A 20,977-nucleotide genomic window follows, 5' to 3' on the forward strand; every position below is an offset into this window, starting at 1 on the left:
CATATAAAAAATGCAGATCCTGTAAGTCATTATAATGAGATACATATCTCACTAAATGACTTATCTCATAATAATGAGATAGTAAGTCATAATTATGAGATAGTATCTCCAACAGGTTGTATTTAAGAGGATAACAAAATCATCAAACCAGTTTCTTACTTGATACTGTATTCATATTCATTCATTTATTCATTCTTGTATTTATTTATTTACTGATGCTTCTTGTTATTGCACTATCCTTTTCGCTGTTATTTAAAACTGCAAATTCCCCCAATGTGGGACAAAGACAGGAATCGCTTCTCTTCCTCTTCACTCTATATCCAATTTGAGCATAACCACTTTCTGTGGTCAGATTATGCTTATATATATCGTTACTTTTTTCAGGGATATCGCTTTTGGCAAGTAGGTAAGTGTAAAACCTTCACCTAGAACTTCAATCTGGATGTTCCCTTACAGAGTTAAAGAAACTTGATGCGTACTGTAACTGCTTTATTCAGTATCAATAGCTGAAATAGATGTTAGAGGCGGTACGACTGCCTGGAATTCGTAATAAAATGTACTGACATTGCAACAAAGTCATTGGGCGTATCAGGGGTACAACTGAAGTATCCACATCATTTTAAATCATACATTTGTTTGATTTAAATCTAAAGCATTATCCATGTCTGTGTCGAAGACGTCATTACGCAGTGAAACAAATCAGTATAGGGAATAAATTGAGACAATTGTGAAGGTGGTGAAACTTCTTCTACTGGGTTGGCTTCTTTTGTATTGTATTGGTAGGAGGTTACACAGTTTACCAGCTCTTTTATTTACCACTAGATGGTACTGCTTGCAGGTGCCTGTGAGCTAATGTATTGGCAGAAAGTGACATGTCCCTGAGCTAAATCACGAGAGCCTGCTGAGGGTTTGGTGTAGGCAGAGCTCCACCGGCTTTAGCCTAGCAGTGGAGAGGGATAACCCCATCATAAAGCTGGCTGAGGGCTACTTTCACAGCTGTACGTAGAGCTAGCAGATCAGTCTTCAATTCCAAAATTAACAAACGCTAATGCTGCTCTGTGTCTGGTGGATGAGTGAACAGATTCGCTAACACGACCACCAGAACATCGAAGGTGATTCACATGAGAGCAATTCATCAATTAGGGGGACATTTACAAAAACCCCCAGTATAATAGGAAAGTACATAAATATGCTGGTTCAAACATTTAGCATGCAATGATTGTAAACAAACTGTTTACTACATTTTGATCGATGTGACAGAAGCAGTTGATAATGTGGAAAAACAGCAGACAATTGTTCACAATCATTTGCATGAACGTGCCAAAGCATTTGCAATGAGATATAGTTTGTATGATGTGCACGAGTGACTGGGTGATGTGGAAGTTGAACAAGTAGTTTTGATCAATTCTACTATTGTTCATTTTTACCCAAAATAGCTTCCTGTTGAAAATGATTTGGGCTTAGATAACTAGAGAATGAGGTAGAGATGTACGGGATTCTCTGGTGTGGCTATCTGGAGGATAATAAAGATAATAAATAATAAACACTTTAAAGTGCTAAACTCACATGATCTATCTATAATTCAGATTATAGTAAATATGACCAATTCAAATAAGGGGAACATAAAATAAAGTCTCAAATCTGTATTTCGCAGGATTAACAAAACGCATTTCTAAAAAGGTAAAACACCGTCAGGAGGAGTTTACAGGAGAATTCTAACATCACGGATTGCTTGAGTGCAACCGGCCCAACATCTTTGGCCCGATTCCCAACGTCCACACTCAAGGACTCTATTTATTAAGGCATGTCCCTGTGATGTCAGCGAGTGTTTGGGGCCGTCCCTCCGTCTCTCGTCAGGTGCTCGAGGGCTTTCTCGCACACATTTTGAGTACTTTACTTTAATCTGTAGACTTTGCCTGAGGGAATTACCCACAATCCATAGCGTTGTAATGTTACAGACAGGATAAAAAAAAAAAGGTAAACCAAGAGGACGGCTAATTTACACAGAAAAATTAACATTAAGAGATTTCAGATGGAACTTAAAAACATGAAATCAGAGACCAAACCAACACCTGGTTTATTCATAGACTACTTTATGTCTTTGGATTATTGAAGAAGTTTTGAAAAATGCTAATAGTTTTCTTGATTATCCCCTCATCGGTCATATCAGGCAGTAAAATAATTAGTATTTCCACCATTTCAAGCCCCTCAAACTCAAACTCAACCACTAACCTGCTGACGTCAGTGACGTCCCACGAGGGTTCAGGGTTCAAGGCCTTAGGAGGGGACTTTGGGGATTGGGCTTTAGAGCAGCCTGATGACATCACCTGAGCAGAGCTCTGGCTGATCCACAGTATGAGGAGGAGGAAGATGATGAGGAGGAAGATGTCCTGGCTTCACTTCAGCTAGACTTCTCTTTTTGCAGAAATGCTCTGAATCATCCAAACCACGGCGGCTTTTCTAATAGTTTTTCTTTTTTAAAGACAATAAATGATCTTTATGAAGAAATAAGTTTGCATTTATTGGACAAACCAAACATAGGCAAACTCACACAGTGTAAAGATGGAACATGTCATGGGGTGAAACATAAATGAAGGTTTCATTCCAAAATGCCACACATCCATTTGGAAAACAAAATACATGTCCATTCACATCCTCAGTACTCCGGAGAGCAGATTCTTCCACCCCGTGTTGGATCTTTCGTGGTTCCGTCATCTTAAAGCATTTCAATGACATTTATGGACATTTTTCCACATTTCCACATTCCGTATGTATCATTTTGGAACAAAGCTCTTCAGATATAAGGATATTATTTATATACTTTATACATTCTTTTCTTGCTGTACATTTAAGTCTCATGCTTTGCTTGAAACTGCTCTTTCAGCATTTATCCTCAATCACTTGACAAAAAGAAAAAAACAAAAGGAAGAGCACACAGTATTCAGGGTCAATGCTGCGTAGTTTCAACTTTGGAATATCAAACATAATTTCTTTGTACACCACGTATGAATGGAAGATGGAGACCGTATGAAATCTGTCTAAAAATACACGTCGTTATTTTCTATTAGATGCAACAATGCTTCACTTGTTTGAAAAAAAAAGGGTGGTGGTTTATGGAAGATACCGTTTGTTGTTCATATCACCACGTACACGTCTTTAAAAGCAGTGGAAGTGAACCATTAGTGTTTATAGGAGATATGTACAGCTGTGATCCGTAGAAAGCTGCATTTGATCGTCGATGACAGTTTCAGCACAAACTCAAACTAAAGCCTGACGTTTCACAACAAAACAAACCAATGGAAGCAATAAATAACACAAGGATAAAACAACAGGGACATCTTGGAAATTTCACTTGCAGAGAAATATTAGCAGGACTCCATAACACTCCCTCAGCAGGATGGTGTTGTTGCTGTCAGAGGAGAATCAAAGGAAAACAAAAGACAAACAGATGTCCTGATTCACTCCAATCTGATAACAGGCTTCAGACTCTGCTTTCACCGATAAAAGGCGAGTGAACGCTTTACCGTAGGAACACTTCAAAAATGGTTCACGAGGACGGCGGAACGTCATTCCCTCGGAGCTGAACCTCCGTTAAGGCAGTTGCAGAAAACATTTGGGTGTTGCCGTCAGGGTGAAGCAGAGAAAAGGGGCGCTAGGTTCGCTTGTCAACTGTTGATTTGTGCCAACGAGGCAGGAGAGTAACTTGTACAAGTTATATTAACCATTCATGAAATCACCGGCGAGGACATGTGGCTTTAAATGAGGAGGCCTGTCACGATGATCACATGACCTCAACTATTTTAAAGTTAACTTATTGAATGCGATATGGACATGACCTCAATATTGCTCGCCAGTTTCACACTACGTCCACAATAAGCCGACTAACAGAAAACACCATTGCACTTTTTTAGTGGAAACTGTCTAATGCATACATTACATCCTTGCTGTGACTTGGCCAAGAGACACGGCAGACTATCGTACACAGACAACAGCCAGCATCATGGATCACCACTGAGTTTTCAAACCAGGCAAAAATAAATATTTCTTCAGAACACGGTAAGGCGTCCCAGATGGTGAATCATTCGTCTTCCACTTTGACACACTACAAGGGAAGAGGAGTGCAACTGTCACATCTAATGCTTTCACACGTAACCGGCTTAGTGTGGACGTACTCCAAGAGCGAAGAAGGGAAAGTCGGTTCCTTTGTTGTCGATGGCCAAAATTCTTCAAACAACTCGATCTAAATTGTTCCTCAGAGACATGAGACCAAATCTGCCGTTGAGCACTTGAGCCAACATGTAGGAAAGAAAGAAAAGACAGAACACGACGGAGTCTCTCAGGAGTCACTCGTCACTTTAAGCATGCTCTCCAATATTACACCAAACAAACCAATTCAGAACAAAACAGTGACCCTATTTACAGTAGCGGAGTGGGAGTGGATCACTTGCAGAGTGTTTCAAATCAAAGACAAAACGTTCAGCCAACATATTCAATCGCGTCAAAGTACAAAGAGCCAATCTGTGGCTATACCGACCATCAACATTTTAAATTTACGTACGCGTGGGTCTCCCCGCCGCTTGCTGTCGGCTGGAGTGGAAGTGACCGCGGTAGTGCAGATGGGGAAATCAATCAGAAGGAACGTACAGGTACCAGAGTCCTTAGTGATTTACCTGGGTGTTGTTGGTAGCCTTGCGTATTGCGTATGGCTTGGAGATGCTTTATGCTCTTACAAGTCAAAGAACCAGTAGTTTGTTTTTTTTATAGTTCTTCATAATCCCCGTCATCTCGTTTGATCGACGCCGCTCCTCCGCCCAGAAAGTCCTCCAACTCGTCCACTTCTGTTTTCTTGGTCCGGGACTTCTTCTTCTTCTTCTCTTTCTCGTCTCCCGCTGCAGCTTCGTCTTTTTCCTTTTTCTTGAGTTTGTGTTTCTTCTTGTTCTTTTCGTCTTCCTAAAGACCGAAGAACACAAGTTATTGTGTTGACACTGCTGTCTTTTAGACACGTTACAACTTACAGTGTGTAACATAACAACAATAACTTTACCTCTTTGCTTTTCTTCTTCTTTTTCTTCTCTTTCTTGTCTTTGAAGGAGTGTTTGCTTTCCTTGTCTGAAAGAGGAACAGATACACCCATTGGTTTGTGGACTGTGGTTCTGAAGACTTGAGTTTGGTGTTTTAGCTGTTGCTAAAAGTGTCTACAATCTATGTTTGAAGGGTACATTCAGGATGTCAAACTGATTCAGCAGAGAAAACATAATGATGAGCTGACATCCCAATGTCCTCCCTAAAGCCTAAGCCCTGAACCCTCAAGGACTTACTGACATCACCTGGTAAGTGGTTGAGTGTGAGAGGCTGTGAGGGCACCAAATGGTGTAAATATGAATGGAACTTATCACGTTATCATGCAAAACACAAAAAATAAGATGTATAATTGTGTGTATTTATTTTATACTTTGTACTCCCTGATTTGAACGTCTTCAGACTCTTTCCTCACAAGATGAGAGGTAATCTCATATAATCTATTTACTTGTTTTTCTCAAAACGGATTCAATGACAAAATCAAATAATTGATGAATAAATAAATATCCTCTGATTTCAAGTTCATTTTTTGTTCCATCTTTAACCCTTAATGTTTCTGAGTAAATATAATAAGACAGGCTGAACACACGTGAGCCTTCCTCTTTGTTTACCTTTTTTTTTATGTCTCCATGCGTTCACTGGTTACCCCGTGTTTAATGTCACGTTGCTATGACTTGTGGGTAATTCCCTTAGGCTGACTTACGGAAAGTGTTCATAAAGGGCTTAGAATGTCTGCCAGAGAGCCTGAAACACTCGATGATTTAACAGTGGGACGGCCCTAGACCCTCATGGATATTGGGATTTGGCCACACTCTGCTGATGTTAGCTCCGCAGGTCTTTACGTAGAAACGGAACGTTTTAGAAACCTCTATCTCCTTCAACCTCTCCGCGTAGCGAGTATCACTATTACACAACGTTTAATCATGACTAGCTCCACTGAACAAGAGTTTTGGATTTTTGCATTTTGGATTTAACAAAATAATAATTAGCTTTGCAAAACCGAGAAGATGGAGCAGCTAGTGCCAACTTTTATTTTTGTTGAATGAAGAATCAATTTTAAATTGAGAAGACATTTCTGAAGCGAGAATCTTGACACCGCGACACAGCACCAGAGAAATAAAATCGTGCGATTCCCAAAGACTGCCATGTGATATACTGACTCAACAGCAGATATAATGTTAAGTCACTCATCAGAACAGCTTATTTGTGGATAACATTGTGGATTCTAATCAAAACGTCACTTAAGAGTTAGAAAGGCACGTGGACAGATACTTCATGACTTGCCTTCCTGCTCCTCGCTGCTGTCCTTGGCGGCGGGAGCCTCTTCTTGGATGCCGAGGCCAAACAGGTCGGTGATGTCCTTGTGTTTGAAGGAGATCACGGTGGGCTTCAGGGGTTCTGGCACCTTGGCTAACTGCACGTCCTCGTCAGAGAGATCGGACAGAAGCTCGTCTCTGACCGGAAATATGTCCTGGGAAGAAAAAGGGTCAGTTGAAAAATGGCCGATCGCATGAGGAAATGTTTCGATTTTTCCAAAAAGAGGTGAAGAAAAATAAGGCCTCTGATTTGACATAATTATAATCTCTTTACTGTGTTAGCCAAAAAAGTAAAAATTCTGTCTGATTTGTATCTTGCTGTGGAAATCACTGAATGACAAAAAGATACCCAAGTCCAACCCTTGCATTAAAGGCTCAGGTTTTCTGCAGTAAAAAACAGAGCCGCGAACCGAGTCAACTTCAATCTGCTCGACTTTACCTTCGTTATCTTCGGTGTGTCCGACGCTTCGGACTCAAAGTCGGGGTCATCCATGACGTACGACAGCATCTGCTGGGCCGCAGGGGCCTCGGGGTCTGTATCGGAGTCCTCGGCTCTTGGTGGGCTTCCCTTCTTCTTGCCCTGGTGTCGGGGCAGCTGCTCTGCCGCTGGGGTTAGAGTGAGGGAGATGGGTGCTGCGCTCTGGCCTCTGAGCTCTGGAGCTTTAGATGCCACCTTTGGTTTTGTGATGTGGATCACAGGCCTGAAACAGGGCGACATGGAACACGCACTGTAATACATTTAAACTAGTGCTGGGCAACGATTACAATTTTTAATCACGATTAATCTCATTGTTATGCGCAAAGTTCAATAATGAATTAAAAAGTAGTGTATTGCGCACTTTTATTTTAAAAGTATTGCTATATGAACAAACGAGAAATAACATTTGGTTTGCAAACACTTTAAACAAATCAGGTTATTTTTAACAGCAGTATTCCTTTACACAGTAGCAGTTATAGTTCTTCACTATCTGTGCTCAGTGTGCTGACTTTATTTGAAATGTTCCACTGCTGTGCAACATGAATAAAATGTTCCACGCACGTTTCATCAAAATGTCTGTCTTCTGTTTTCATGACAGTCAGATCATGTGAATGCAGCTCCCACTGTTCATCAATATAATGCACTGTAACTCCGAGGCGATGGCGGTTACCCTGCGATGTCCGGTAGTCTCCGGTGAGAGCAACAGCTGGTGCACGGTTTAACGCCGTCGCTTTTCGTACAACTCGTGTATTCTTCTTGTGATGGTGCGTCTTGAGGGAGGCTCATACGTGCCGTCAATCGTTGCGATCCTATGAACATTCCTCAGACCGACATCTTCCACAATACTAATCGTCCTGCAGTTTGTATCTATCCACTTCTCTGTGGCATTTGTTAGCTTGTCTTGCTTTTGTTTATCTATACTCCCACACGCTGCATCAACGTAGTCTGATGAAGCCTCCCTCCACTGTTTGTTTGGGTGATTTGCTGGCATCAACGGTGTGTATTGCATTTAACCTTCTGAGCCTGAGAGCCAAGACTTGAAGTACTCCGGTGATGAGAAAAACAAAAAACTGCGTTAATGTCCGATAAAATAATTGTTGCCGTTAATTAATTAATGGTTTAACTTATTTCTTCACAGTTTCAAAACATAAACAATGTTTCCATTTGGTGAGAGGCTTTAAAAAAAAAAAAAAAAACACAAGCAAATGATCAAATCTTGCAGCACCCTTTGCCCGTTCTCAAGGCACGGCAACTTTGGGAAAATATGCCATAAGCTAAAATAAGTTTAATTCCTTCATTGATCTAGGTGAAATTCCATCAACACAACTTTGGATTCATTGCATTTACATTTTGAATGTTCCCTTTAAACGCAGAGCCAATATATTGCTGACATCATCTTATTTGGACTCCTCTTTGGTGATGGTACTCATGGCATCAACTGCTGCAACACGATCGGTGGCTTTGTGGTTATTTATACAAGATGTGGCTCGTAAACATTGTTCTCCTGGTTGGTTAACTTTTACTATGACGGCTCTGCTCTTACTCAGCCACATTTGCTCTACATCATCCCTTAATAACCACGTCATTGTGAGAGGGGACTTACGCTTTCAGCTCAGGTTCACTGTCCAGGTCTTGGATCTGTGCGACGGTGGGGGCCGCCGGACCCCCCTCGTCCTCGTCACTGGTCAGAGTGATATCTTTGCTGGGGGGCAGGGTCTTCGGTTGGGGAAGGCTGGGCTCTGTGTCCTCGGGATCCAGCTCATCCAGGAAACCAGACACCATGGGGTTTCCTCTGTCCTCGCTGTCACTGGGACAGACATGGGACAGGAAAAAGGTCTTTTTTTTTTTAACTGTTACTCATTGAGAGAGGAGCGTCTTCTATTGTGAGCTACAAACAAACAGCCTGGTGTTTTATACCAGGGGCCGGTTGCACAGAGACACTTAGGCTTCAAGGTATTTTGTGCATTGAGAGAGACTTTACCACAACACTGGTTGTTTTATTTTCATGGTTGCAGACTAGCTGGATGTTGATTTTTGTTTTCTATTAACAAACTTATTAGGTTCTTTTTTAAACTATACACAGCTGACAAGTGGACATGAAATACATTGTCTATTACTGACTGGAAAGATCTAAACCGTAGTGCAATCATCAATTGCAAAGGGACGTCTCTTCACTCGTCCTCCTACACAAATTACAGGTCCTCTCCCGTTAAATGGCGGCGTTTTGTCACCTCCCTGGCTGCAAGCCCGTGCCTAATGCAGCCATCGTTCAAATTTAGTGTAAAATCAATTGCTCATCGTTAAACGTATCCAATGGGTTCACCCGGTCTCGGAACAGTCTTCCGGATGCGTTCATTGCTTTCATTTATTGGCATAAACTCAGCCATGTTGTAGTTAAGATTTTTTGTGCAACAGTTTGACTAACTTTATGGGATTTCTTAAGTATAAGACCAAGATAAGGAGACAATCTTTAAATATTCAAGTGAAAACTTTAAGGAAAGCTTAAGATGACTTAAGGGTGTTTTGTGCCACTGATTATATTTTAAGGGAATGTAAATTTAAACTGAAAATGACACAAAAGCCTTGGAGGACATCTCACCTGTCGCTGTCCACAGCCGGTGCAGGCTGAGGCACCTTGGTCTTTGGGGGAAGGCTGTCCTCCAGGAAGCTTCTATCCAGCCTCTCATCTGGCACAAAGTCATCCACACTCTGAACCTTAGCAGGACACACTGGTGCGGCTGGGTCGTCTGAGGAAAACAGAGAGACCAATAACTGTAAAATAAATTCATTTTGTTTCGCTAATAACACAATGAAACGGTGACATTCCAACACCAGCCGATGCTTTGCTGGGATCATTTTGAACTTGGTAAGTTTCAGACTAGAGGATGAGGGTATCAACAATGGTTGCAGACAGAGGAGACGGTGTGTGAGTCTTTTACTTCAGAGAAGACTCACCTGACGCAGAAGCAGGAGCCTCAGCGGCAGGAGACGAACCAAACCAGCGGGACATGAAGCCGCGTTTCTGGAGGGCGGACGCTCCTGATGCGGCCGAGGCCTGAACGTGTTCGGGCGACTGGGCCGACGGCTTCAACTCAACAGCGGGGGGACTCGGCGCGCTGACAGCCGTCGACGGAGGCGGAGGGGAGGAGGCGGACACGGACGGCGACTGCGGGAGCACTTGGGAGGGAACCGGGGGCTGAGGGGTGCTGGGGCTGGAGCTGCCCGTGGAGGCCCCGCTGGGAGGGACGACGGGGGACTGGGAGCCCGAGTCGGGACTCTGACCGTTAGCGGGACCAGGAGAGCCGAAGCCCTTACTGCGAGACTCCAAGTTCTCCAGGAAACTGCAGGAATCACAACGGGGCTGGTTAATAAAGTATAATTCACCTGCAACAATATCTGAGGCTATGAAGACAGCGCAGAGACTGTAGAGTGTAAATGCTGCTCTTGTGAAGTCATCAGGAATATTTCAATTGTCTTGACGACGTTCTGTTCTTTAAGCTGGTTAATCACTCAATAAAACCCATATTAGTTAGAAGCTTGGATATGAACACAACATTGAAAAACAGATTACTGATTATTCCCTTTACGAGAAATTAGCAATAAACTGAGATGGAAGTCGTCTTCGTTAAAACGTTTTCACGAATTCAGCAACAGCTGCCCAGACAAATGTGGATATGTCCTTTTAAAAATGTAACTTAAGAGTTTTGTGTCTTCTGACAACATATAATTAAAATTAGTGGACATGTACAAACAAACTTTTTTTCAAATTTCTGGTGCACACAAGAAAGCATCAGGTGCACATAGTATACCACTTGTGAGCTGGGGGACAAAAAAAAGTGCAAAACCGTGGTAATGCCAGAAGTCTGAATTTTGTTGCTCCAAAAGTGTTAGTAAGTAAAGTTATTATGGTACGGTCCTGAAAGATACATATACATGTTCTTTCTGGTATTCATGAACAGATTTAAACACTAATGTTGTAGAAGTTACAGGAAAGGAGAGATGAACAAATTTGATCTTTGACTACACATAAGCGTGTCGCATTTCAGCACAGCGGACACTAAAACCCAAACATTGACCACACTGCCCAACCATAGCCACACACTTGACACTTTTAAGGGACCTTGCCCAACGGTCACTGTGACAAAACAACACAGAGAAGACACAATTTCTTTACCTCAGTTTTGCATTTTCTCTGATAAATTAATGACTTTTTAACAGACTTTAATAGCGTCATCTCTCTGAATATTACCCCCTCCCCCGGCTTCGTCATTTATTTATTTTTGTACCCATAATTGCCCCAACTGCCATTGCAGCTGTGCTCGACAAAAAGCTTTTGCTCATGTCCCGCTGTACAACAGTGCACGGGTAGAGAGAGAAACGAAGCAGACAGTACATCTCATAGTTCTGATCCTCAGTCTCCTGCTGGACACAGAGCTCCTCCAGGGTGGCATCCATGTCCAGCTGATTTGTCTCCAGCTGCCTCAGGAGGGTCTCTCTCTGCAAGCGTACACACACACACACACACACACACACACACACACACACACACACACACACACACACACACACACACAGAGAGAGAGAGAATATTACACAACAAAAACAATAGCAATCTTAGTTTCCTATTATAGTTAAAGCAGATTTATTAAAATCCTTATCAACCAGTACAGGATGGAAAACTAAACAAAAAACATTAAATCATTTTGATAGTAATGATGACAAATTAGTTTTACCTGTAGCTGCAGGAAGGGGATGTTGAAAAACCTGTGCAGATATTTCAAACCAAACCCATTCTTCATGGAGGACTCGGCATAGTGGATGTAAGACGCTCCCATTGGTCTGTAAAACACAGGTATTACTTTCATGACAATTTCCTACAAATGCAGTATAATCCTCCTCACTGTATCAAAATCAAGATATAAACATGTTAAAGCTGCATTCATTACTTTTTGGCAGCAGAACAAGCTTTGAAGCACCTGACATATTATCACTTTGTTGTTTGTTGGTTAATGTGTTAGCAAACCGCTCTCTTTACACACACCCAGCATTCATTAAGAGTCACGTGTCCACCTGACACACGTTCAATAATCTCTCTCCTTTTAGCTCTGGTTTGGTCTCTTTAGCTGCTAATTGCTCCACTATGTTCACCAGCTGGTCTCTAACTGGGTTCGTCTGCTGTTTGAGTACTGCTGATGCTGCTGCTGCTGCTGGGAATGAAGTCGAGGAGAGCTGAGTTTGTGGGCAGTAAAACCAAAACAATTGGATAAACAGCTCTGTAGAGCTGAGGGAAACCATTATTGGCTGACAGATCTATGTGGGTTTCGTCACTATGAGCAACCTCTTTAAACAATTCACACAGGGACTTCATCGCATTGAATGTTTTAAGTTCCCATCCCCAACACTGGACCATTTTATAGAGATTTCGTAGATTTCCTCTGTTTTAACCCACTGTGTCAAATGAGGACTCCTTATGAGGACATTTCCACCTATTTTAAAACTTGTTTTTTTGGACAATATATTAGTTATTATTAATGTACCATATTGCACATTTATGTCTACATTTAAGTATTAAATGTTGAATGCTAACATGCTGGCTTGTTGAACTCTTTTCTTTGCACACACTATTCGGTCAGAGAGGCGTTGGGCTGCTATACACTTCACAAACCAGCAGTCAGTGTCGTGGCCGCGTTTAAAGCCCAGAAGCTTCCCATCTTTTTTCGGCACAAACAGAAAAAAGAGCTACCATTTAGCCCGGCGCCGATCTCTACCTGTTCAGTCCAGCGATCAGGTCTCTTATATCGTCGGGGAGGATGACGCGGTGCTCGCCCATGTCCCTGTGGTTGCCCAACATGCACACCGGCACGTGGGTGGGTACTTTGGGCAGCTCCCTCAGGATGTAGTTAAAAGTCCTGCAAGTGACAAAAACATGCATGTGTAGGTGGGCGAAGGAAACCTAAAAGACGCTCAGACTGATAGAAATGTATTTGTGAAGTCAGGCCGATATGGAATAAATCAAATGTCACAATATTTTTGACAAAATACCTCAATATCAATATTGCTACGATATCTTTGTGTTGCTTTCACAAACTATTCACACAAGATTTTTGATAAATAATCATCAGTAATCTGGATATTATGACGAAGCGGGTAAAGTCAAAAAATCAAGCTGGAACCTTAACCAGGAGAAGACAACACTTATTACGATATCCAAAATCTAAGACGATATCTAGTCTCAAATCACAATATCAATACAATATCGATACATTGTCCAGCCTTAAGTGAACTTCAGAGAAGGTCTAAAGAAGTGTGCTAAATGGTCACGGTGGATACTAATATTCATCAACATGTTCTTTTTACAGAGGCACATTAGTTTTCCAAATAGGTACAAAGACACATTAAATGTGCTGCTTCACACTTAAAGTTTTTCCAGACACTGCTCTGGAGAAAATGTATATTAAAAAGCCTGTCAGGGCAGACACGATAAAAACACATTGATGAACACCTGGATCCTCCAGAAGTAAACATCATTCTATCCCAACGTGAAATGACCAACAGAAACAAAGAAAACTACCATCTCGATGAGATCCGAATAATGATAAAATAATAACTTTACAAATGATCATTCAGTACGATGCAATCCCATCAACAGGTTTCCCTCTAGTGTTTGTTTGAATCTGCACATATCAAAATGTAGCTGCTGAAAAATATGTTTTTGATCAAACTGCACAGTTTCAAGTTCTTAAAATATAAAATACCTTAAAATATACAGTGAACTTCATGGGACTTAGGACAAAAGTGGGGACTATTTTCAGGGGTGGATCAATCCACATTTAGTGCTCTAGTTTTCCAAACTTGTTTTTCTGGGGGCCCCCTCTTTCAAAATGACAAACCAGTGCGTCCCAATTCACAATAGGCCTCATCAAGCGCAACAAAAAGTACAACAAACTGTATGCTAACCTCATATTCATTATACTAGATTCAATGTTATAAGCAGGCTACAATTATCAGAACAATAACAACACCTTGTGTGGCTCAAAGGTCTACTGCACATATACATGTTAAAGAAAAGACTGTAGGTGCGTTCATGGCAATGAAAGGACATGATGACGTGGTGGTTTTAATAGTTTTTGGACATAAATGGACCTTAATAGCACAAAGATATATCAGTATTTCATATACACACAATACTTGTTGGTGTATACACGCACTGTTGGTTTTGGTGTATTTATTAAAAGAAAAATATACAAAGTATTTCCTGTCTGTGATCAACTAGAAAAAATGTCATGTACACCTGAGAGTTGGGCACTAACAGCGATATCAATACTGTTACTACACTGACAGTAACAGGTCAGTACGCCATGGCCACAACAACAACAAACATCTAAACACCTATTGGTGCATCGTGTCCCTCATGGCTAGACATGATAGTATTTGAAAAAAAATATCTCCATCTATTTCCTCAGACGTAATCCCTAAAATAGTCGTGTTGAAACGTCTTTGAAGCAGAACATAATCTACCAGTGGAAGCTCTCAGCTGAAACCTAATCTGCTCATGCATATTGTAGCATTAGAGCTCACTGACGAGACGGTGTGAGGACAACAACTCAGACCATAAGGCCCGTCACAATAATAATATTTTTTGGATGATATATTGTCCCATCAATTACGATAAGTCATTTTAAGACGATTTTATGCCACTGATATAGTGATAATATCATAGCACAGTATTGCAAGTACATCATTGGAAAGAGCAATGAACTTAATTCTTAAAGATATTCAGAAATTGGAATTGGAATGTGAAAAAATAAGTAAATGAAACAAATTTAAAAAAAACACACAACCAAAACAAAAGGTCAAATGAATATTGGGAACACCTGACGTTTATTCTGCATGTTGACTCAAATGTTGGTGACAGTCTTATATGAACAAACACTCGGCAATATAACAACACAGCGGGATAGCGGTCACGTCCATATATCAAACAATAACTAGATATTCTATTATTGGGACAGACCCACTTACCACTGCTTGGTGATGTCAAACATCATGATGACTCCATTACAGTTCTTGTAGACATCCAGGAACTCTGCATCCAGGGCCACCTCATCCGACTACAACACACACATTAAACCAATGCATGAATCACATGATATAGGAAGGAAATCTAATGCTTCTTACTGCACCTCTTACTCTGTCAAACTCCTTCACTGACCCACATACTATAAAGGAGTCTCTTTCCTAAACACATGACAGCCATGTGATAATCACCTCTTGAGGCTCATTCTCCAGTTTTAAATTCTCTCCGCGCCTTTTGCCTTTGCCTGAAAGAGCAAGAGATGACAAGTTTAGACGAGCTGAAATGACAGAAAACATCACAACCTACAGCTTAGCTAGTGGCAATATGTTAGATTACGGTGAGTAAAAGAAGCAGAGCAGCACAGCCGCTTTTCTAATGGAAAAGCATCTTGCAGCCGTATTTTAACGCACAGTATCCTTTAAACACACACTGCTGGTATTAATACCTCTTTCACACCAATGACCAGGGTCGGACCGAGGTTATCTGACCCGTGTTCATACCTTCTTTTGTCAATTCAAAACCAACCGAGCCACATTGAAAATGTGCAAACATGCTTTAAAAATAGATGCGCTCACAGTCGGCTGTCTGCGAGAGCAGTGTGTCCAAAACCACTATTGTACGGATCGTAGTACTGCTAGCTCCCGCACCTTGAAGTCTTGCCACATATCCATGTTGTTACGATCTCCAGCCTTTCACTTCCAATGTAGCTGAAAACATTCTTGTTTGTTTATGGATCAAGGGGCCATGTCACGTTTTTTTTGCTCATTCAAATGTATTGTTGTCAGTGTAGACGCTCGGAGGGCTCGCCCAAAAGCGAAAGCGACGCTGCGGTCCCAAGCGCCTATTTTTCAGGGCTCAGCGGCTTCGCCCTGAGATAAAAATAGTTCAACGCTGGAAAGCTGTCATGTGACGAGGAACAACCAATTACAGCTGGAAGATATCTTTTTTTGTTATTTGTAAACATCAGTTTACGGTAAATTAATGGAGGAGAAGTTAATCAATTTAGTGCAGGACTACCCGTAGCTTTACTATCTGTTCCTGGTTCAACGCACTATTTCACCGACAAAAGGACGTCACAACATCCAGTTGAAATGTCAGCCAAACTGAAGAAGAAGAATAAAGTAGTAAAGCTAAAGTGAGGAATTTGCGGTGCTGGAAATCCATTTATCTTTGTTTAGTTTTGTCAGTGAGGCTGTCATCATCATCATCATCATCATCATCATCGTCATCGTAGCATGCAGGTTTTGGTTGCTTAGTAACAGCAGGCGCGACAGTAGCGCCCCCCCCCCCCCCCCAGGCACCTTAGATAAAAACATGAAAGCGACATGACTGGCGTTTCTCACACGTTTTTCTACGCAACATGACAACGACACCTAAGAAGACCTGCGTCATGACTGTGCGCCCCCCATTTCCAACCAATGACATAATTTGTCCCGCCCCCAGCTGTTAGCGACATTGACAGCGTGCCATTCACATTAAAATCAACCCTGGTCCGACCCAACTCTCGACCCGTGTCGTTGAACATGGGTTAACCCTTTCAAACACACAAACAACTCTGGTCCAACCCCGGTTGAGCCCTTGGTGTGAAAGGGGTACACGTCACGGCTCACACGGTGCCACACTCTTAGGCTCAAGCTACACACAGCAGAAAAAAAGTCAGCCAAACTCAGAAAAGTAGCCGGAGCAAACCGTGGGAATATTGACATTCAGATAAGAGTAAGACGAGGTGGGGCCAAACCCACAGCACACAAGCCAGTTCAATCTCTACACACTACAGTGGCGCTCACCTACACCTTCGGGAAGAGGATATTTTTGGCCTTAGATGAGTGCAAGAGAAGTGCAAAAAAAAAAAAAAAAAAAAAAAGACAAAGTCAATGTCAACACTGAGGACAGAAACCCAAACAAAGCAGAAAACTGATGTGTCTGTTTGGTGTCATGAAATACTGCGGCAGGTACTCTGACAGCAGTAGAGAGAGACAAAGGCGTGGCTCCTTAGAGCGAGGCGAGCCTCTGTGGAAAGTCTGGTTCTTTAACGGGCACGTGTGTCAACACTTACCTTTGTCTACCACGTCCCACACCTCTACCTTGACCACATCATCAGTAGCTGAAGGGAAACAGAAAGGGCGTTTGCATTATTCATTGCTCTTAGGCCACGGATTTGAATACTTCAAATGTGCAGGCTTTTAAGTGACTCTACTATGGATCCAACAACTGCAAACACTAAAAAAAGGTTTGCTTGGTATGGAGTGACTAACACAAATACAGGACACCTACTCTAAAACTGGGCTAGCTGCGGCTAAGTCTAAATTTTACCTTGATATGGAGCCACTGAAACAAATCACCGAGGCACAGAACAGCAGATGTCAAATATTCACCAAAATAGAAACACGGCAAAAGCAGTGGTGATCAAACATGGTTCAGAGATCACATGAGTTGCAACGACTTACTTTTGTAATTCCAATGGATACTTGTGGCTTGGATCTCCTGAGTGGGAAGATACTCCTCCACAAACTTCTTGCCCTGCAGTCGATGCCATAAAGTACTCTTTCCGGTGTTTCTATCTCCCCGGATGACTATTTTCACTGGATACGGAAAGAGAGTTCATCAGAAAACAGTTCATCAACTTCACTAAAAAAACCCTAAAAACTAAATATATTTGACAGCAGATGCCTGTTCGCCTGATTGGCTGCACCACTTACTATTGTACTGGACCCCCTTGGCGAAGCGTCTCTGCAAACTTTGGTTCATGGACTGCAGGCCAGCCGGAATGTTCTTGTCCCTGAGCTGCCCTGGCTCGGACCCCACCAACTTCTTGAGCGCTGAAAACATTTTGCCGGTGCGTCGCGGGCTTCTACAGTAACGGTACGGTGGTGGAACTCCCCTGACGGTCCGTCACACAACAACCGAAGGGATGGTGTAACAGCGTGTCCTGGTGGATGAGGAAGCTAAGGGCCCATGCTTAGAAGCACATATGAAGCCAAGCGATTCAATATCGTCTCTGAATTCAGCAGCGGTTCTCTTAGATCTGACTGGATGTTCTTGGTCGCCAGTCAGAGGTGGAAGAAATTACTATGTTATTTTGAGCATCATCTGTGAAAAAAAAAAAAAAAAAGGAATACAAAAGTTATGGTTGGGAATTAACTCCCATTCACTTTCAAGGTGTAGGCATGATAAGAAAAAAGCAAACTCGTCAAACACAAAAGTTAAAAGGAGGCACACTCGTACATATAATATTCTGGTTATTGCAGTCGATAAATATCAAGAAACACAGAACCACTGTTTCCCTAAGACGTGGTCCAACACTTTTTTAAAAGTGTTGCCTAAACTGAAAACATGGTTGCCATTTTTAGTCAGCTTACATTTTGAGTAATGAAGACAGTGCAGATATATGTCAGCTTAATAATGGAAATGTGACATGCATACGTGTCAGGGGTATGTTGTGCAGGCTTTGCGGTCTCATTTTTCCGTACAGCTTAAAGATGGAGGGACACTTCGCCTCACAAGACTGTTTTTCGTTCAGGTTCATCTGGTTCTTCGTCAGTTCTATCAATTTGCACATTTCGTTTGTGATGTTGTTTACTTCATTCTTAAACAGATTCATCTGTGCACGCGAGTAAACACACTAATGCACATTGTATGGTTCCGACTTGACCAGCCATATTTAAATATCACTAATGCAACAAAACTTATATATCAATGGATTTTGGGGCGCACATCTTGCTTTTTGCTGTACTTTTTTCCTATATGTTACAAAGTGGTTTGCCATTGATAGGAACCAAAGGCCAAGCATTGGATGCTAATTTCTCAAAATGACTGACAATGGCAACCCTCACCGTGGAGCCCTGGAAGATGGAAATAACACCATTAGGACCTGATTTGATGTTGCCCCAGCTTGTGCCTCTCGTGAGTCACAAAGCTAAGCATCCAATTTTTCTGCACAACAATTATTCTAAATTAATAATGACACTGTGATCACTGGAAAAACCCAGAAGGTCGTTTATCCTGCTGTTCTCAATTCTGAATGTATTTCCACAAACACTCTTCCAACCATCTGGATGAAACAACATTCCATCTCCCTTATTACTGCAGTTATGAAATCTTCACACTAGGCTTCCAGTTAGTTACAGAATATATGTTTAAAGTGCTGCTGCATACTGTAAATCACTGAGTGGTTTAGGACCAGAATAAATGTCTCATCTCAGCTGGAAAAGCAGAGTTTGGTCTGAAGCAGCATTTATCTGTTATGCTGCATGAAACTGGAACAAACTGCCCGAAGATCTTAGAAACTATGTTTGTTTTGACAGTGTTTTTATTCCTGTACTTAGTATTTTTTTCCACATTACTTATCTTTGTATTTTACTCCCCGTTTAATTAGTATTGTATGTACTTTGTACTGTCTTTTAATCATATTTTATCTATGGATGCTTGTTTTTATTTTTTAACAGAAATAATGCTACAGTGCGATATTAAAAAATGTTCTCACCGGTCCCTAATCCACAAAAAAAGTGTTTAGCCTGAAATTACATGTCTGTGCTAAATTTGTACGATGTGAAAAACGTTGGAATTATAAGATTCGTCTACATGAATGTGTTATTGCATTAGAGCCAAAATGACGAGTCGATTATAGGAGAACTACTAGTGCTGAATAAGGCCTTATGGCTGCTCCGTGTCCCTATTAAATCCTAATGGGTCCTAGCTGTCACAGGAGCCGTTACATTATTCACCACCAGACCAGCCTCGGGACGGGTCTCTGGTTCACACCCGTGCAGTGGATGACTTTGGTCAGCTTAAAGAGAGAACAGCTCACATGTAAAGTCGAGCGGTGCAACACCGTGACTCAATTCTTCTGGGGGTGAATTTTCCCTTTAACGTTATCCACCTCACGTTAGCATTAGCTGTCCAGGCTGTTTAGCGCTCCCGAGAGGGTTAATTATCAGAGTTTTGATACAATTATACCTAATTGATTAAAGCCAAATACTCCGAAGGGCATGTCAATAGTGAAACAGTGATATGTAACATACACTGGCTGAGAGTAACGTTATCCCTCGGCTCTATTGTAGCTAGCGCTCCAGACGATGTTAGCTAACTTAGCTCCCCCCCTGTACGCTCATCTGCTGCTACACTGGATGCTTTTTTCTCAGGTAGTATGAGCTACAAATACTCACGGTTATTTATTAATATGAGCAATTGCAGTCCCGACATCCTTTTCTCTAAACATCTGTCAGTCCTTCATCCCAACAGAGGTACAGCAGCAGCGACATTCCGTTGCAAAAGAGTGCAGCCACATAGACACAGCGACAAGCGCGAGACACAAACGTACAACTTCCGTTACATCTTTCAAAATAAAGCATACGTATTTGCTCATGAGCGCATTCAAACACACATTTGACAGCCAAGACGTTAATTGAGAATTCCTAAAAGCCCTCAATAGGAAATCGAAATTTGAGCATCTAAAATTCCATAACTGGACACTGAACTCCATCTGATGCACTACATTGTGGTGGAAAGTCAACAACAATAACAACAACGTATTTTTCCAGTTTTGCTGTTATTTAGGATAATCCAAAGACATAAGTCACTGAACAAATTTTGAAGGATCATCTGCTCACTATAAAGGAGGCCCTATACTTCTTAAGTAGATTTTAAGGGGCAGCAAAAATGTCAGAGGCAGATATCTGAAAATCTGGGCAAATACTAGCAAAACTATCTGCAGTTATAAATACTATAGCAATAATGTATGTATGTAATTTGGATTAACCTTTGACCTTTCATATATTTTCCAAATGATTTCAGTGGGAACTCCTCAATTCTACCATTGTCTACTGCTCTCTACAATATGATTCTGCACATCCTAAAGCAGATGACTACGAATACCATGCTTTTATTTTGAAGACACGATGACAACACTTCCGAGATTATACCGGTTTAAATATCGCTGCTTTGCCGCAGCTCTCGCGGTCCAATCCAGCGCTGAGCAGCAGCCTGCTTCCTGGTGGTCCTCGCGACTGGTCGCTGTTTTCTTCTCAC

At 41.7% G+C, this 20,977-nt stretch overlaps 1 protein-coding gene across 3 annotated transcripts; it reads right to left on the reverse strand.

Annotated features, from left to right (window-relative positions):
• Positions 1-4,642: 4,642 nt before the first annotated feature.
• rabl6b (RAB, member RAS oncogene family-like 6b) lies at positions 4,643-20,233 on the reverse strand. 3 transcript variants are annotated; one of them, XM_068703255.1, is made up of 17 exons: positions 20,116-20,233; positions 17,650-18,040; positions 17,398-17,532; positions 17,007-17,054; positions 16,738-16,767; positions 15,142-15,194; positions 14,896-14,984; positions 12,642-12,782; positions 11,607-11,712; positions 11,267-11,370; positions 9,829-10,214; positions 9,473-9,620; positions 8,477-8,674; positions 6,835-7,096; positions 6,364-6,550; positions 5,045-5,109; positions 4,643-4,950 (listed from the first exon to the last, which is right to left on the reverse strand). In XM_068703255.1, exons 2-17 carry the CDS (start codon positions 17,777-17,779, stop codon positions 4,759-4,761), a joined length of 2,274 nt encoding a protein of 757 aa, XP_068559356.1. In that variant the 5' UTR covers positions 17,780-18,040; positions 20,116-20,233; the 3' UTR covers positions 4,643-4,758. The 3 variants fall into 3 exon arrangements, with proteins under 3 accessions (XP_068559356.1, XP_068559355.1, XP_068559357.1); XM_068703254.1 differs by having other exon boundaries at positions 8,477-8,680; XM_068703256.1 differs by lacking the exon at positions 16,738-16,767 and having other exon boundaries at positions 8,477-8,680.
• Positions 20,234-20,977: the final 744 nt, after the last annotated feature.

The sequence above is a fragment of the Cebidichthys violaceus genome, unplaced genomic scaffold, assembly GCF_023349555.1.
Source record: "Cebidichthys violaceus isolate CVI_PGR_0920_01 unplaced genomic scaffold, fCebVio1.0.p SCAF_9, whole genome shotgun sequence".
NCBI classification, from domain to species: domain Eukaryota; kingdom Metazoa; phylum Chordata; class Actinopteri; order Perciformes; family Stichaeidae; genus Cebidichthys; species Cebidichthys violaceus.

Bases quoted from the DNA above. Each gene is read 5' to 3' on its own strand.
- rabl6b (XM_068703254.1), bottom strand. From the start codon at position 17,779: ATGTTTTCAGCGCTCAAGAAGTTGGTGGGGTCCGAGCCAGGGCAGCTC. The intron at 17,055-17,397 runs GTAAGTCGTTGC...GTTTCCCTTCAG, and splicing joins TATCCATTGGAATTACAAAA to CTACTGATGATGTGGTCAAG. The intron at 10,215-11,266 runs GTACTGTCTGCT...TGATTCCTGCAG, and splicing joins GAGGATCAGAACTATGAGAT to TTTCCTGGAGAACTTGGAGT.